We start from the raw sequence: 18,295 nt of genomic DNA, 5'->3' as shown, positions 1-18,295 counted from the left end.
GTGCGCTTGAACCCTTGTGCAGCCTCGGCTCTGCTACATCAGAGCCGAGGGTGCGCTTGAACCCTTGTGCACACTCTGCTTCATCAAGCTAATAGAATGCATTGGCCAGCGCTGATTGGCCAGAGTACGGAATTCGGCCAATCAGCGCTGGCCAATGCATCCCTATGGGAAAAAGTTTATCTCACAAAAATCACAATTACACACCCGATAGAGCCCCAAAAAGTTATTTTTAATAACATTCCCCCCTAAATAAAGGTTATCCCTAGCTATCCCTGCCTGTACAGCTATCCCTGTCTCTTAGTCACAAAGTTCACATTCTCATATGACCCGGATTTGAAATCCACTATTCGTCTAAAATGGAGGTCACCTGATTTCGGCAGCCAATGACTTTTTCCAATTTTTTTCAATGCCCCTGGTGTCGTAGTTCCTGTCCCACCTCCCCTGCGCTGTTATTGGTGCAAAAAAGGCGCCAGGGAAGGTGGGAGGGGAATCGAATTTTGGCGCACTTTACCACGCGGTGTTCGATTCGATTATGGCGAACACCCTGATATCCGATCGAACATGTGTTCGATAGAACACTGTTCGCTCATCTCTAATAGGCATCACTCCTCTGATTTCTAGCACACACCATGCCTGAGCAATTGGTACTTTTATTTCCAGATAATTATGCAGTCGAGACTCTAATTAGCATGTTGTGTGCTTAATCTAACAGTGATGAATGCTCAAGAATGGTGTGGATCTCCAACTGCTCCAGAATTAGTGGAGAAGCCTATTTAAGGCTGAGGCCCCACAGGACTATCCGCATTGCTAAAGCACTGCAGGAAATATCGCTACGGGAATGCATCGCGGTTCTTCCCGCAGAACTTTAAACAGAAAGTTTGCGGAGTTTTACTCTGCGGACTTTGTTACCATTATATCTATGGGGAAGATATAATTGACATGCTGCGATCTCCAAAACTGCGTGGGTTTTGGAAATCGCAGCGGGTCCACACTGCGGTTTTTACCACAAAATGGGCATGGGATTCGCATGAATCTCATCCACTTTGCTATTATTGTAAAATGCCGCAATTTATCCTGCAGCGTTTCTGCACCATGGGGCCCCGGCCTAAAAGTGGAAAGAGTTGGAATTTGTGGAGAAGGTTAAAAGGTCTTTTTAAAAAAAAAAATAAAAAAATTTCATTGTTTGTTATTTTACCACTGAACTTGCTATGATTGTTACCAAGTTGCTAACATAGAAACCAAAATAAGTTAATTAAACAAGGTCTGAAGATGTATGGAATTAGATCTAAAAAGTACTGTATGTCCAAAACTACTAGTGATCAATAAAATTGTAGTCTTCCCAGTTGTCTAGAAGTAGTAGTCCAGGGTCGAGGCAGAGACGTTGTTGACACTCCGTGGACTAAATGTCCTTGAAGTCTAATTGGTGTCATACTATTTGGTGGCTGAAGTGGCATAACATTAGGCTCTCGAGGCTTGTTTTCATCAGGAAATGCTCTCTGTCGCATTAACAGCATTGCTGGGGTGTCCTTTATAGACCATCTAGATTTGCTCTGGTAGAAAAAAATAAATAAATAAAAAAGTTAAAAATTTACCAACCAGTTAATATATGCATTTTTTTAATACATGCATATACATGCAATACATGCATATTTAATACACAAACACACGTATTTTTTGGACTCTAAGACGCACTGGGCCATAAGACGCATAAGGTTTTAGAGGAGGAAAATAGGGAAAAAACATTTTGAAGCAAAAAAATTTATAAAATATTTAATAACATAATATTATATTTCACCAATGTAAATAGAACCGGGGGTTTTCGGACACAGGGATACCAAATGTGTATGTGTTTCAACAGTAATGTTTTTGTTTCATATATATTCTAGGGACATGGGGGTGATTTGAACATATATATATATATATATATATATATATATATATATATATATATATTTATTTATTTATTTATTTATTTATTTTATTTTTTTTTTTTGAACTTGCAATCATTTGATTGCAAGTCCCATAGACTGCAATACAATTGTATTGCAGTCTATGGGAGATGCTCAATATTACTATTGAGGCTGGTCAGGGGAGGCTCCCGCGTGGCACAGTAACAGGTTGGCTAATAGTAACACCAGCAATAGTAATGCCTGATCACGGGCATTAGCTCTTAAGACTTGCCATAGCTATCGAGTCTCCTGTACAGCGGAGACTCAGTAGCTATGGCGACTGCAGGAGCGTCCGCCATCTTTAAGACCCCCTCCCCCAGGTTACGCTTACCTGCACAGCTGCAGCTCCCAGTTCTTCTTGGTCCGGTTTGGTCCTCTGTCCTTCACATGTCTGCGCCCCCCCCCCCCCCCCCCAGCTCCCTAGACTAGTATTGTAGAGATGCAGGGAGTAGGCAGGGCTTGTTGAGGCTGGAGAGTGTGGGCGGGAAGACGTGAGTGCATCACACATCCCAGTACCCACCCACACTCTAAGCCCCGCCTTCTCTATAATACTAGTCTAAGGGGCGGAGGTGGGGCGCAGTGCGTTCTGAAGCCAAATGAAGGACAAAGGACCAGACCAGCAGAGGGCAGCAACAGCAGGTAAGTTGAGCAAAGTTCACGAGTAGATAGATATTACTGTACATAGACAAGTCAATGTACAGTAGTATCTATATACTCGTGAACTTGCCTCGTCGTCCTCACAGCAGCGCAGCACATTGCATTGCTGCATTCGGACTATAAGACGCACCCCCATTTTCCTCCCATATTTGGAGGGAAAAAAAGTGTGTCTTATAGTCCGAAAAATATATTTATTTTGCTTACTTATATAGGGCCATCATATTCCGCAGCGCTTTACAGATATTGTCAGTCACTGTCCCATATAGGGCTCACAATCTACATTCCCTATCAGTATGTCTTTGGTGTGTGGGAGGAAACCCACGCAAACACGCGGAGAACATACAAAGTCCTTGCAGATGTTGCCCTTGGCAGGATTTGAACCTAGGACTCCAGCACTGCAAAGCTGCAGTGCTAACCACTGAGCCACCGTACACGCATGCACACACACACACCTTGAACTTGTCAGCCATAAAGATATAAAATTTTAATTTTGGGGGGAAGAATCAACAACAAGAGGGACACAATTGTGAAATGGAACCAATTTGTTGGATATTTTAAACTTTCTTAAAGAAAAAAAAGTGAGTGTGCAAAGTTATTCGGCCCCCTTGCGTCAATATTTTGTAGCGCCACCTTTTGCTGCGATTACAGCTGCAAGTCGCTTGGGGTATGTATATTTTTCAGGGGCCATGTCATATTTGCAGATCCCCTAAAGTACCAGTACAATGGAAACCCCAAAAACTTGACCCTATTTTGTAAAGTACTCCCCTTTAGTCCACTTGGGCACCCCATGAACAGAAACCTATACGCATTAAAAAGTAGTTAGCGAGGTAAACTTCATGGATCCCATGGCTATAATGGGGTCCGTGTGGTTGCCGCTCGGTTTCCACATGAATAATGCGGAGAGAAAAGTGGAGCTTGTAGGAAACCAAGTGGAGACCACACAGACCCCATTATAGTCTATGAGGTCCACAGGTTTCACTGGTAACTACTTTTTAATCCGGATTAGGCTTCCGTTAGGGGTGTCCCCAAGATGACTTCCCGAATGGAAATCCAAATGCAGATGTGAATGGGGTCTTAAAGGGGTTTTTATTACACCAGGAGTAGGCAACCTAATATTAATATTGTTGACACCTACACTAAAGTCATACCACAAACTGTAACATAGAGGTGCTGCCATACTGTGCTCCCAGACACATACATTTACTGCTATTTGCATGGATACACCAGTACTTTTCCATTAGAAGCAATGTCAGTACATCTTTAACCTACAGCTAGAGGTAAATGTATGTGACTGGGAGCAGAGTGAGTAGGATTGTGACACACGATGTACCTGGATGTTGCATCCAGTCCCAGGCCACTGGTACTTTCACTTTTTTGTAACTGAAACGCAGATTAATTTCAGCCACTTTTAATTCCTGACTGTGTGGCAACAGCAAAACCACAGCCATGAATTAATGAGTGTCACACTTACCCCAAAGTGACAGTACTGGTGCCCGTGGACTGCATTTAGCTATAGCTGCATCTGGGTGTACAGTGTGTCACCATCTGAAAAGAAACAAACTAAGGGTGCATGCACACTACGTAACGCCGGGCGTGTATGAGAGCCGTACACGCCGGCGTTACAGCAGGGCTGCCGAACACTTCCCATTCACTTCAATGGGAGCGCTCGTAACAGCGGCGTTTACGAGCGCTCCCATTGAAGTGAATGGGAAGTGTTCGGCAGCCCTGCTGTAACGCCGGCGTGTACGGCTCTCATACACGCCCGGCGTTACGTAGTGTGCATGCACCCTAAGACTAAGGCGTCACGTGAGGAAACAGTTTTTTTTGTTGTAGATTTTGTTGCGTTTTTTTGAGCCAAAGCCAAGAATGTTTTGGCTCAAAAAACTGCAACAAAAACGCTGTGTTTCTGCAACGTGGGAACACTGTATGTGAGGCATTAGCCTTAGGGCTAGTTCACACGTGGGCAAAGGGGCGGATTTTGACAGCGGATTTCGCTTCAAAATCCGCCCCTTTACAATGGTGGTCTATGTAGACCGCCGGGCTTTTTTTTTCCACTAGCGGCGGGCTGCTGCTAGCGGAGAAAAGAAGTGACATGTCCTTTCTTCAGGCGGAAGCCGCGGCGCGCTGGACAGCGGCTTCCGGTGGAAGCCGCGTGGGCTCAGCCGCACGGCTTCCGCCCCCGGCAGCACCCTCCTATGCCGGCTCATTTATTTGAGCCAACAGCGGAGGGGAAAGCCGCGACCGCGATGGTCGCGGCAGGCGGGTTTTGACAAGAGAGAGACGCGGCTCGCCGCGTATCTCTCGGTGTCAAAACCCGCGCGGGCAGTTCACGTGTGAACTAGCCCTTGAATGGTAAATTTTCTGGTAATTTAGGCCCGGTTCACATCTACAGTGTTGGCCAAAAGTATTGGCACCCCTACAAATCTGTCAGATAATACACGTGTTCTTCCAGAAAATGATTGCAAGCACAAACTCTTTGGTATTAATATCTTTATTTATTTTGCTTGCAATGAAAAAACACAAAAGAGAATGAAAAAAGAAAAAAAAAAAAAAGTCAAATCATTGATAATTTTACGCAAAACTCCAAAAATGGGCCGGACAAAAGTATTGGCACCCTCAGCCTAATACTTGGTAGCACAAACTTTAGACAAAATAACTGCGCACAACTGCTTCCGGTAACCATCAATGAGTTTCTTACAATGCTCTGCTGGAATTTTAGACCATTCTTCTTTGGCAAATTGCTCCAGGTCCCTGAGATTTGAAGGGTGCCTTCTCCAAACTGCCATATTGAGATCTCTCCACAGGTGTCCTATGGGATTCAGGTCTGGACTCATTGCTGGCCACTTTAGAAGTCTCCAGTGCTTTCTCTCAAACCATTTTCTAGTGCTTTTTGAATTGTGTTTTGGGTCATTGTCCTGCTGGAAGACCCATGACCTCGGAGGGAGACCCAGCTTTCTCACACTGGGCCCTACATTATGCTGCAAAATTCAGACTTCAGAATGCCATGCACACGGTCAAGCAGTCCAGTGCCAGAGGCAGCAAAGCAACCCCAAAACATCAGGGAACCTCCGCCATGTTTGACTGTAGGGACCGTGTTCTTTTCTTTGACGGCCTCTTCTTTTTTTTTTTCACACAAACTCTATGTTGATGCCTTTTCCCAAAAATCTCTACTTTTGTCTCATCTGACCAGAGAACATTCTTCCAAAAAGGTTTTTGGCTTTGTCAGGTACGTTTTGGCAAACTCCAGCCTGGGTTTTTTATGTCTCTGGGTAAGAAGTGGGGTCTTCCTGGATATCCTACCATACAGTTTCTTTTCATACAGACGCCGACGGATAGTAAGGGTTGACACTGTTGTACACTCGGACTGCAGGGCAGCTTGAACTTGTTTGGATGTTAAAAAGACAGGATCACAATATATCATATAAAGTATTTTATTAAGGTATATAAAAACATGATGTAGACAAATAGTAAAATTTAATATATATTGAGAGGACTAAAAGCCCAGAAAAAGATCAATACCTGAGAGGCTAAATAGCATAGCATACAAGCGGTGTTTTGAGCAAGGTAAAACTATGAGCAAACACAAGAATGTAAACACTGAACAATCTAAATAGTAGGTGTTACATAGTAACATGTGATAACAATAGTGCAGTGAATCCGTGCTAGAAAAAATATATAGATATAAAGCTTAAGGTGAACAAATTACAACCAAGCTCAAGAACCATAATAAACAAATAACAGCATGCCTACCCAGGGTATTGATGCGCCCGACGCGCGTTTCGCCACTCACTGGCTTCGTCATCCCCTGACAGTTTTACCTTGCTCAAAACACCGCTTGTATGCTATGCTATTTAGCCTCTCAGGTATTGATCTTTTTCTGGGCTTTTAGTCCTCTCAATATATATTAAATTTTACTATTTGTCTACATCATGTTTTTATATACCGTAATAAAATACTTTATATGATATATTGTGATCCTATCTTTTTGGAATCACAAATTGTTATTTGAGCCTTTGTATTGTATGTATTGTTTGGATGTTACTCAAGGTTCTTTATCCACCATCCGCACAATCGTGCGTTGAAATCTCTCGTCAATTTTTCTTTTCCGTCCACATCTAGGAAGGTTAGCCACGGTGTCATGGGCTTTAAACTTCTTGATGACACTGTGCACGGTAGACACAGAAACATTCGGGTCTTTGTAGATGGACTTGTAGCCTTGAGATTGCTCATGCTTCCTCACAGTTTTGCTTCTCAAGTCCTCAGACAGTTCTTTGGTCTTCTTTCTTTTCTCCATGCTCAATGTGGTACACACAAGGACACAGGACAGAGGTTGAGTCACCTTTAATTCATTTCAACTGGCTGCAAGTGTGATTTAGTTATTGCCACCACCTGTTAGGTGCCTCAGTTAAGTAACAGGTGCTGTTAATTACACAAATTAGAGAAGCATCACATTTTTTTTCAAACAGTGCAAATACTTTTGTCCACCCCTTTTTTATGTTTGCTGTGGAATTATATCCAATTTGGCTTTTTGACAACTCTTTTTGTGGTTTTCCATTGAAGACAAATTAAATGAAGATAATAATACCAAATAATTTGTGATTGCAGTCATTTTCTGGAAGAAAATTTGTATTTTCTGACAGAATTGCAGGGGTGCCAATACTTTTGGCCAACACTGTATGCATGAGTTTCTGTTTGGTAAGTCCGATTGGGGACCCTCCCAAAAGGAAACCTAATCCACATAAAACAAACAAAAAAAAAAAAACACGGTTACCTTGGGAAACTGGCGGACCCTATAGATTATAATGGGGTCCGTGTGGTTTCCGCACGAAAAATGCGAAGAGAAAAGTGCTGCTTGCAGAATGGAATGAGCCGAACGCACGGCTTAAGGCATATAATAGCTAGGTTCTTAACTGGTTAATCAATGCTACTCAGGCGTCATTAAAATTAAAACGTAATATTTGAAAGCCAATTTTAATAAAGGTGACAATATAATAAATTTAAAGATGGGCAGGGCTGGAATGCAGAGCAGTTTACATGTGGTGCCAAGCCTGGCTCATATCCCAGAGTTGAGGCGCCGTCATGGTAACAATAACAATCGGTATGGGTATGAACACAATATATACAAAAGAAACAGGATCCTGTTATTTATCAAACAATACACAAACAGTAGACAGACATGCATGGGCATAACTAGCCAGTCCTAATTATTAGTGATTAGCTTAGTCTTTACAACAGTGGATGATGGAGAATCAGAATAGGATTGGGAGTTCCTCAAAGAACCTATAGATTGTATCTTAAGGGCAGCAGAAAAATGGATAATAGAATAGGATGTGGAAAACCGAATGTGCCACCATTAATTTTTGGGGGCATCAAAATGCTTGCATGTAGCAACTTGTACATTTTTAGGGGATTTGCTAATGAGATCGCCTTTTCCGGGGTTAGATTGAATGGCACAGCAAGAAGCACAGTCCAACACACAGGAAACCAATCTTAAGTGCTTTATTTCTCCATCCACAGCAAGTAGAGTTATAATAAAAGTTGTGCAAAACAGCTCAAACATGAAAGGGATCCAATCATTAAAATGAAATTTTTTTTGTGACTAACACGTAGGAATAGCCTTAAGAAAGGCTATTCTTCTCCTACCTTTAGATGTCTTCTCCGCGCCGCCGTTTGGTAGAAATCCCAGTTTTCTTTGGTATGCAAATGAGTTCTCTTGCAGCACTGAGGGCGTCCCCAATGCTGCAAGAGAACTCTCCAGTGACACCTTTATCTTCTTCTAGAACGGCCTCTTCACACATCTTCTTCCGGTGCTGGAGAGAAACTTCTACGAATGCGGAAGTCAGCTCTGCTGTCAGGCCTGGGCAGAGCTGACTGCGTATGCCCACCTGGTGTAAATGGCCATTTTCTTGTGGCCACTTACCCCGCATACTGTGTAAGCGGCCAAAAGAAAATGACCACTTACACCAGGCGGCCAATCGCAGTCAGCTCTGCCCAGGCCTGACAGCAGAGCTGACTTGCGCATGCGTAGATGTTTCACTCCGGCACCGGAAGATGACGTGTGAAGAGGCCATTCCACAAGAAGATGGTGGCGTCGCTGGAGAGTTCTCTCGCAGCATTGGGGACGCCCCCAGTGCCGTGAGAGTACTCATTTGAATACAGACGAAAACCGGGATTTCTACAGAATGGCGGCACGAAGAACACATCTAAAGGTCAATCAATGGGAGGCTTTTTTATCCCATTGATTTCAATGTGTAACGCGCGAAAGCACACATTGAAGTGAATGGGATCTGTTTTGAAACGCCCGTGTATACGTGTCTGAATGAGCGGAGTGTAAACTCTGTATGAAGGCTCCATTCGGGTCCTTTTACATGGAGTAAACGCATGCTCATTTTGGCAAAATACACATGTAAAGAATAAACATGTAAAAATAAGACTCCCATCGACTTCAATGACATTTTACACGTGTATTTTGACGTTTTGTTTTTTTTTTTTACATGTGTAAAAAAAAAAAGTCTTATTTTTACACGTGTATTTTTTTTACACGTGTATGTTGCCAAAATGAGCACGCGTTTACTCCGTGTGAATTAGAGCATCTTCCCACTCAAATGGCTAGTCCCAGGGATCAACTGTGTAACCCCTTCCCGCTGGCAAACCCCTATTTTTTTCCAATCACAGAGCCATACAAGGACTTAATGTTTGTGGGACAAATTGTACTTCGTAATGGTATCATTTAATATTCCGTAAGACGCAATAGGAAGCTGAAAAAAAAACAAAAAACCTCACTATGGGGTAGGATTGAAAAAACAAAAAACTGCATTTGTGACTTACTTATGGGCTTTGTTTTTACAGCGCTTACTGTGCAGCCAAAATGTCACTTGTATTTCATGGGCGAGTATAATTCTAGGGATGCCAATTTTTTTTTATTTTTTTTTATTTAAATCTTTCAGTGTATGGGGATGCATAAGGCATTTTACTTTATTTTTACCATTTTAAGGAATGTATTTTGCTTTAATTGCTTTTTTATTATAATTTTTATGAGAGACTATAGTGAGAAAAACATCTGATAACATGTATCCTGATTCTTCCAAGTCCATCTAGCCTTGTGACATCTGGGTAGCCTTAGACTACCGGCAAGGTCAGTGTGAGATTTAGGTAGATTTAGGGAAGCTCCTCGCAGACGACCGTAGTAGATGGTGTTTCATGGATAGCACACTGACCCATTCTTTTCTATGGTCCTATACATGATTTTCACGGTCCTCTGTGCGGGCCGACATTCCAGGCTGCACTAGATAGGACAGGTCCTACCCCAGTCCTATTTTGCAACCCATGCTTCCATAGCTCCTATTTATTTAAAGAAATTAGCCGAGATAGTGCGGCCTGGTCACGAGTGGCACATAGGGACATCCCCATGTCCCCAGAGTACCACCCTTGCTTTCAATTCACAGCAGGTCGGTTGCAGCACAGTCATCTGCAACCGGCCTAAGTGAGCAACAGGTCGAAACATTAATACTGGAGCAGTTGACAGTAAGATTTATTTGTAAACACATGGTGGTGGGTGCTTTATGGCAGTGTTACTTAAGATGCACTCACATTGTAAATTAACTAAAATTTTCCAGATTTTAACTTACCCTCTCCCTCTGGTCACTCAGACAGTACAACTCCCCTGACCCACAAGGTATAAGACTTTTTACTGGCCCCCATATGGTATGATGTCCCTGTTGCTGAACACCCACCCACCCCCCCCTCTCTACATGGTATATTGCTTCTGTTGTTGTCCCCATTATTTAATTATTTATTATGCTTACTTATATAGCACCATCATATTCCGCAGCGCTGTACAGATATTGTCAGTCACTGTCCCATATAGGGCTCACAATCTACATTCCCTATCAGTATGTCTTTGGTGCCCCATAAAGTATGCTGCTTCCTTTACTGACTTACACACAGTAGAGGTCTCTTTTACTGGTCCTCCACACACTAGTTGCTCCTTTTACTTGCCTTCTACACAGTATACTTCCCCTTTAAACACCTTCAAACAGTAAATACCTTCATTACAGACGCCCATACAGTAAATGCCTCTTTACAGGTCCCTACACAATATACTCCCCCCACACACACACACACTCAAGTGACTTTAGGACGTGACCTATTGGATTACTCCAGCAGGTAATGGTTACTATTCCCTTAGTGTTCGCTGTTCCTGCTGAAGCCTCTTTCGGCATATTACTTACTGACACATGACCACCCCAGCAAGCTGGGTAAATATAGTCTATTGGTACACTAAGCAATTTAGAAGATAGGCAGGGTTTGTTTATATTAGATTAAAGGGATTGTCTGGGATAAATTGATATTTCTAATCTATGTGCTATAAGGTTATGCTAGTGATTTGCCACTTTGTTGTGATTTCTATTATACGAGAACCTAGTCTTACAAAGTTTTTCTTATAAAATTCAGTATGTGATGCCAAGTCACGTATGAAGACCAAATCCTAAACATAGTTTTTACAGTAGGTCTGGCCTATAATCTTAAATATAATATATACTTAACATTTGCCCTGCAGCAGGTTCATGTGAGATTTACACCCATATGAGACTCCTCTTTTCAATAAATGGATTAATATTTCTTCAGAAGGCATGACCCATCTGAATGTGTAGACACAGAATTTTTCTCTCTCTTTCTTCCCTCACCCCTCCCCTCGCTAGTTTTGTCTCTCTGTCTTTGTCCGCCCCTGTGGACCTTCTTTTGTGTGCTATGTGTCCGTCTCGTCCGTCTGGACGTGCGTGTTTTTATACTTTGTTGTTGTAGGCCGCTGTTCTTCGGCCTTGCTATTTATCTACTTTGTTTGGTGCATAATAAATAAGGAATTTATAAAAAAAGAAATTAGAGTCTAATAGTTATTAAGATATACTGGCCAGCTTTCATTTGGATGTGCAGTTGAGCAGAATATTTCTTCATTACTTTGTGGAATTTGCTTTGATGAGTTTATTAAATATGCTAATCTATATTGAATTCTCTTGACCTATATTAATGCTCTGTAAGTGTAGTCATAACATATGTCATCCATGAAAGGTTAGTACAGCAACTCAAGTTTATTGACTTTACGTGTTTCTTATTTTACATTACATTATTGCATACCTATAAAAAGATTAAATGCACCTGAAAGTTATATAGACAAACTGACAAATCTATTGGACCTGAAGAGTAAATATTGGAACAAGGTGGAGGGACTATTGGACAAGGGAGGAAACCACATACAGTAGAACACGATTCAAAGTTCACTGTGTGTGTGGATAAAAGAAGGATTTTCACATAGCTATAAGTAAGGATATGCCTACAAGGATATGAAGGTCTCTCCAAAATAACAGATGTTGCTATTTAACAGATTTGTTTGTAAACACATGGCACAATCCTAAGGCTGAGGTCCCATGTTGCAGAAAAAAAGAATGCATTGCAGTGAAAATGCATTGCGTTTTTTTCCACTGCAGTGTTTTTCATTGCGTTTTCAGTTTTCTCCTGCGGACTTTCTGCCCTTATTATAACTATAGCTAATTGACTTGCTACGATTTTCAAAAATGTGAAATATCTTGAAAATGAAGCTTTTCGCTTTTATAGGTATGAGAAGGCTAAGGTCCCACGATTGGGATTCGCAAGTTTATGCCACAAATTTAAGGTCTAATTTGGTTATTTACACTATATTGGTAAGCAATTACCAATATAGTGAGACAAAATTTTAAAAAGTGGACCCACATTTTAGAAACTTTCCACAAAGAATTAAAGGTGAATAGCGAGCATTTTTTTTTACCCCCTGGAATATTGCATTATTGTGATTTTCCAGAAATAAATCTGTAGTCAAAAGCCTATATTGCAATTTTCGAGTTTTTGGCTCTGACACAAGCAGGATACAACATATTGTGCACTGAAATGACACATTACTGGAAAAATTGACTTTTTCACTTTGTGCAGCTGATGATTCATTCATTTCAGGAAAAAAAAAACCAACTCATTGTACCCTTGGATAAATTCCTTGAGGGGTGTAGTTTGCAAAATGGGGTGACATATCCACTCAGATTTTGCTGCATTTTTTTTTTAGCCAAAGCAAAGAATGGCTAATAAAGGAATGAGAATTATATAGAACATTCTTATACTTCTACCATCTGCTCAATCCACTCCTGGGTTTGGCTCCAAAAAAAGCAGCAAAATCTGCAACAAAAAACATTTCCACAACGTGGGGCCTTAGCCTAAATCTGTGCTCCAAAACCCAAATAGTACTGCTACTCTTCTGCACCTTGCTGTGTGCCCAAACAACAGTTTATATCCAAATTATGATGGTTAAGTGATACAACAATGTGATATATGTCGGTATAAGCTGCTGTGTTTGCACACAGCCAGACACAAAAGAGAAACACTGTTTAGCTTTCAGAACACAGATTTCCATGATTTGGTTTTTGGATGCCAAGTCCCTGAGGTGCCAGTAAATAGGAATCCCCAAGAAAGTGACCCCATTATAAAACTAAGCCCTCAAGAAATTTATGAAGGGGTGTTTTTGTTTTCTGGTGATTTAGCCATATGAAAGCTTGTTTTTTGCAGGATGAGATATACTTTTAAATGACACCATTTTGGGGTGCCTATAACATATTGACTACACTTTATTAACCCTTTCTGGGTGGGATTTTTAAGAAACAGAAAACAAGTATAACATTAGTAATATTTTATATTCATCCTATAGGTTGGTACAATTATGAAGATACCTATACGTTACTAATTTTGCTGAATAAAATTTCAATTAGGGAAAAAAATAAATTCTTTCTTCTGAAAGGCATAATATTTATTTTTCTGTTGAAAGTTGGTTGAGGGCTTTTTTTTTTGCAGGTCAAAAAGTGCATTTATTGGTAGCATTTTGGGGTTCATCTTGCTTTTTGATCACCATTTATTTAATATTTTGTGAGGCAAGGTGGCAAAAAAATTACTTGCAGTTTTAAGTACTTTTTTTTTTTTTTTTTTTTTTTTTTACAACGGTCACCATGCAGATTAAATAATGCTTAAGTTAAACTTTTTTTTTTGTCCTAATAGGGGATCTGAACCAGTATTTTTTGGATCGCTGGTTCAATAGTATACACTGCAATGTATTGGAATGGGATAGGAAGGATATGACAATGGGCATCCCCTGAACATACCATGTATGTATGCATGCAAGTGTGTGTGTCTGTGTATATCTCTCTATATTATAAAAATAAATTCTTGTCTGTCTGTTCTCTAATGCAAACCAAACGACTGTACCGATCTTCACCAAATGTGGTACAGAGATACTTCAGGTATCCGGGAAGGTTTAAGATGAGACTCCAACTCGCTCAGACGTACCGTTGCTGAGGTACAGCATTCCAAACACAATGCCCCCCCCCTTCCTTAGCCAATACAAACCTGCAAGTCTTTCACTCATATTCCAACTGCAATACACACGGTCACTCAACATGCACAATATAACACTGATGTCCAAACTGAGGATTAGATACACAGATCAGCACACAGTATCACACGCCAGAGGAATAGATACATGCGTCTGCACACAGTCCCACATACCAGAGGATTAAATACGCACTTCTGCACACAGTTCCACACGCTGAAGGATTAGATACGTGCGTCTGCACATGGTTCCACATGCCAAAGGATTAGATACACGCGTCTGCACACAGTACCACGCGCCGGGGGATTGGATACATGTGTCTGCACACAGTACCACATGCCAAAGGATTGGATACATGCAGCTGCTCATAGTTCCACACACCAGTGCATAAGATATGCACGTCTGCACACAGTACCATATGCCATAGGATTAGATACGCACGTCTACACACAGTTCCACACTCCAAAGGACTAGATACGCGCATCTGCACACAGTACCACATGCCTTAGGATTAGATATGCGCATCTACACACAGTTCCACACGCCGTAGGATTAGATTTGCACCTCTTCACGCAATACCACACAGGGGAGGATTAGATACGTGTGTCTGCACACAGTACCACAATTTGGAGGATTAGATACATGTCTCTGCACATAGTACCACAAGCCAGGGAATTAGATACGCTTCTTAGCACACAGTACCACACGGGGGAGTATTAGATACGCGCGTCTGCACACAGTACTACATGCCGTAGGATTAGATACGCTCCTATTCACACAATACCACACAGGGGAGGATTAGATACATGCACCTGCACACAGTACCACATGTCCGAGGGTTAGATATGCGCATCTGCACACAGTTCCACACACTGAAGGGTTAAATACGTGTGTCTGCACAAAGTACCACACGGGGGAGGATTAGATACGCACATCTGCACACAGTACCACACGCCAGAGGATTAGATACGCATGTCTTCACATAGTACCACACGGGGGAGGATTAGATACGCCCATCTGCAAACAGTACCACACGCCAGAGGATTGGATATGCATATCTGCACACAGTTCCATACGCCAGAGGATTAGAAACGCACGTCTGCACACAGTACCACATGCCATAGTATTAGATACGTGCGTCTGCACACAGTTTCACACGCCGGAGGATTAGATAGGCGCGTCTGCACACAGTACCATACACTGGGGGATTGGATACATGCGTCTGCACACAATACCACATGCCAGAGCATTGGATACATGCATCTTCACACAGTTCCACACACCAGAGGATTAGATAAGCCCTTCTGCACACAGTACCACATATCGTAGGATTAGATATGTGCCTCTTCACACAATACCACACAGGGAAGGATTATATACATGCCTCTGCACACAGTACCACATGCCAGAGAATTAGATACACGTCTCAGCACACAGTACCACACGGGAGAGGATTAGATACGCGCATCTGCACACAGTACCACACGCCAGAGGATTAGATACGCACATCTGCACACAGTACCACACGCCAGAGGATTAGATACGCACATCTGCACACAGTACCACACGCCAGAGGATTAGATACGCGCATCTGCACACAGTTCTACATGCCAGAGGATTAGATACGCGCATCTGCACACAGTTGTACACGCCACAGGATTAGATATGCGCATCTGCACACAGTACCACACGCCAGAGGATTAGATACGCACGTCTGCACACAGTTTCACTTGCCAGTGGATTAGATATGTGCCTCTTCACACAATACCACATGGGGAGGATTAGATACACACATCTGCACACAGTACCACATGCCAGAGGATTAGATACTTGAGGCCCTTGAGGTCCCTTCCAACTCTGCCATAAGATATGTGCATCTGCACACAGTACCACACCAACAAGGATTAGATACTTGCGTCTAAACACAATACTACACGGGGAAGGATTAGATACAGCTTTACTCCAGGTATCCATAACAACTGATCACAGGTTTTTCAATGATATCCAAAATGAGACACACATAATCACATGACGCTTATGGACATACACACAAACCACATACAAAATACACCATTGCAAAATTGGACAATTCTTATGGGACCACTACACAAACATAAAATGTAATATATATTAAGGTGAGGAATTAGTCAATGCATTCTTTGTAGTGGCATAACTGTGGGCATGGCAACAGCAAGGCTTTTTATTGTCGTGTGACAAATCTGGAGAATGCTTGCACGTTACCCAACATTTTAAATTTCTGATGATGTCTGCCAACATTAAGAGTAGAGGGCTTAATAGTTTTGGAGAATGTTTTTTTAAAGAAAGTTTTTTTTTTTTTTTTTTTTTAAAGAGATGCTAGCCATTCCACTATTTAACTGCCAAACTATTGATGTTGGAGCTCTCACTAGTTTTCAGCTCTTGAAGGGATTCCAGTGCCATTTAGTGGGCTCCAGCCAAAGAATGAGTGCTTTTCTTCTAAAGGAACCTTTGCAAATCTCCTCGTTCTTTGACAGGTCTTAATGCGATAGGGAGGTCTGTGCCCCTTTGCAAATTTTGACCATTTTGCAATTTTTAAGATGTGTGAGAAGTAACCTTTAGGTTCTGTATAACTGAACTGTGAATTTATGCGTCCATTACTGTCTGTGACCACGCCCTTTTGTAAGTCTTTTTGAAGGCAGAACTACCAAAATAGCAGCTTCTATGGGCCTGCGGCTTTAGAGGGTCTAGTAGGCCCCTGCTGCTTTTTGTTTTGTTTTTTTTAAACAGACTGTTACCTCCTGGAATTACTCTAGCAGATAAGGGGCCCTATTTACTTACAGATCTCAGCTACTGCCCACAGCTGCCTCCACTTCCCCTTCATCCCTCCAGAAGGCCCCATGTATCCCATATCACATCGCTGGAGCTGAACAGCATCAGGACATTGCTGACAGACGTGATATGGGAGACACTGGGTCCCCTGGATGGCTGAAGCGCAAGTAGAGTCATGGAATTCTAACCCCTTTTTTGTATATAAATCTGCTCCTTCAGAAATGACTTTAAATATACTTTAGAAAGGAACCAAGACGTTCTGAAACATTGTATTCTGTCATAATTATGAGTTAGCCATTAAAAAGGTATCAACTACTGAAGACTATCAAGTTTTTTTGTTTTTTTATTTCCAACCCACTGTCTAACACGGTACAAGAACGAACATTTTCCTTATACCAAGTAGAGTCATGAGTATTTGTTGGGTGAACCTCGCAAGATTCATCTTGTGGGGTTTCCCTGGCTTGATTTGTCCCAACTGAACTGCTATTATTATGCTATGAGCTCACTTCAAACCTTAAAAAAAAAAAAAACACAACACACACACACACCCACACCCACACACAGAGTGTTACCTCTTCTGGGCTCTGTCAGCAGTCTTTCCAATATTTTCACTGAACACCATCGGGGACATTATGGGACATTATACCTTGTGAAGGGGCCTGAATAGGACTTAATACTGTATGGGGGCCACTATGGGACAATATACTATGTGGAAGGGCTAATGGGACATTATATTGTATGGAGGACACTGTGTGGAGGTGCAGTTATGGGACATTTTACTGTGTGGAGGGGTCACTGTAGGACATTATATTTTGTGGAGAGGCTGCTATGAGACATTATACTTGTTAAAAGAGGCTACTGTGCTGTCAGATGTTGGCATGTGCAAGGAAAAGTACAGTATAGTATCCCATGCTGACCCCTCCACACAGTATAATGTCCTATGTCCCTACATTTATAGAATTTTGGGGGGGGGGGGTTCCCCCACCACAAACCATTTTTATACTCTTGGGTTTTTTCAGACCCCAGAGCTCTGTGTGTGCTTCAACCTCATGAATGACCTTAGGGGGTGCAGGGGTGCTCACACTTTGTCAGCATGTGAGCTACTTTATGCTTTTTTTTTTTTTTTTTTTTATGTAGATTGTGAGCCCCACATAGAGCTCACAATGTACATTTTTCCCTATCATTATATCCTTTTTGGAATATGGGATGGAAATCCATGCAAACACGGGGAGAACATACAAACTCCTTGCAGATGGTTTTATGCCCTTGGTGGGATTTGAACACCAGGACTCCAGCGCTGCAAGGCTGCAGTGCTAACCACTGAGCCACCGTGTGGCCCCTGCATGTGAGCTACTTTATAACATGACCAAGTCGAAAGATCTACTACCCACTTCTTGTGGACGGGGCCGGACGGCCCTGTGGGCTGGGTGTGTCTGTGGGTGGGGTGGGGTGTGTCTGTGGGCGGGGCCGGGCAGAGCGT

At 42.1% G+C, this 18,295-nt stretch overlaps 1 protein-coding gene across 1 annotated transcript in view; it reads right to left on the bottom strand.

Annotated features, from left to right (window-relative positions):
• Nucleotides 1–1,319: 1,319 nt before the first annotated feature.
• The window catches only part of FAM83E (family with sequence similarity 83 member E), a 38,910-nt gene continuing 21,934 nt past the window's right edge, over nt 1,320–18,295 (bottom strand). Inside the window, exon 5 of the mRNA XM_075276793.1 lies at nt 1,320–1,550. Within this exon, the coding sequence (XP_075132894.1) occupies nt 1,320–1,550 (231 nt within the window). The remainder of the gene's footprint in view (nt 1,551–18,295) is intronic.

The sequence above is a fragment of the Leptodactylus fuscus genome, chromosome 6 (assembly GCF_031893055.1).
Source record: "Leptodactylus fuscus isolate aLepFus1 chromosome 6, aLepFus1.hap2, whole genome shotgun sequence".
NCBI classification, from domain to species: Eukaryota; Metazoa; Chordata; class Amphibia; order Anura; family Leptodactylidae; genus Leptodactylus; species Leptodactylus fuscus.
The sequence above is the reverse complement of the archived record's forward strand: the minus strand, read 5'-3'. Positions and strand labels throughout refer to the sequence as shown.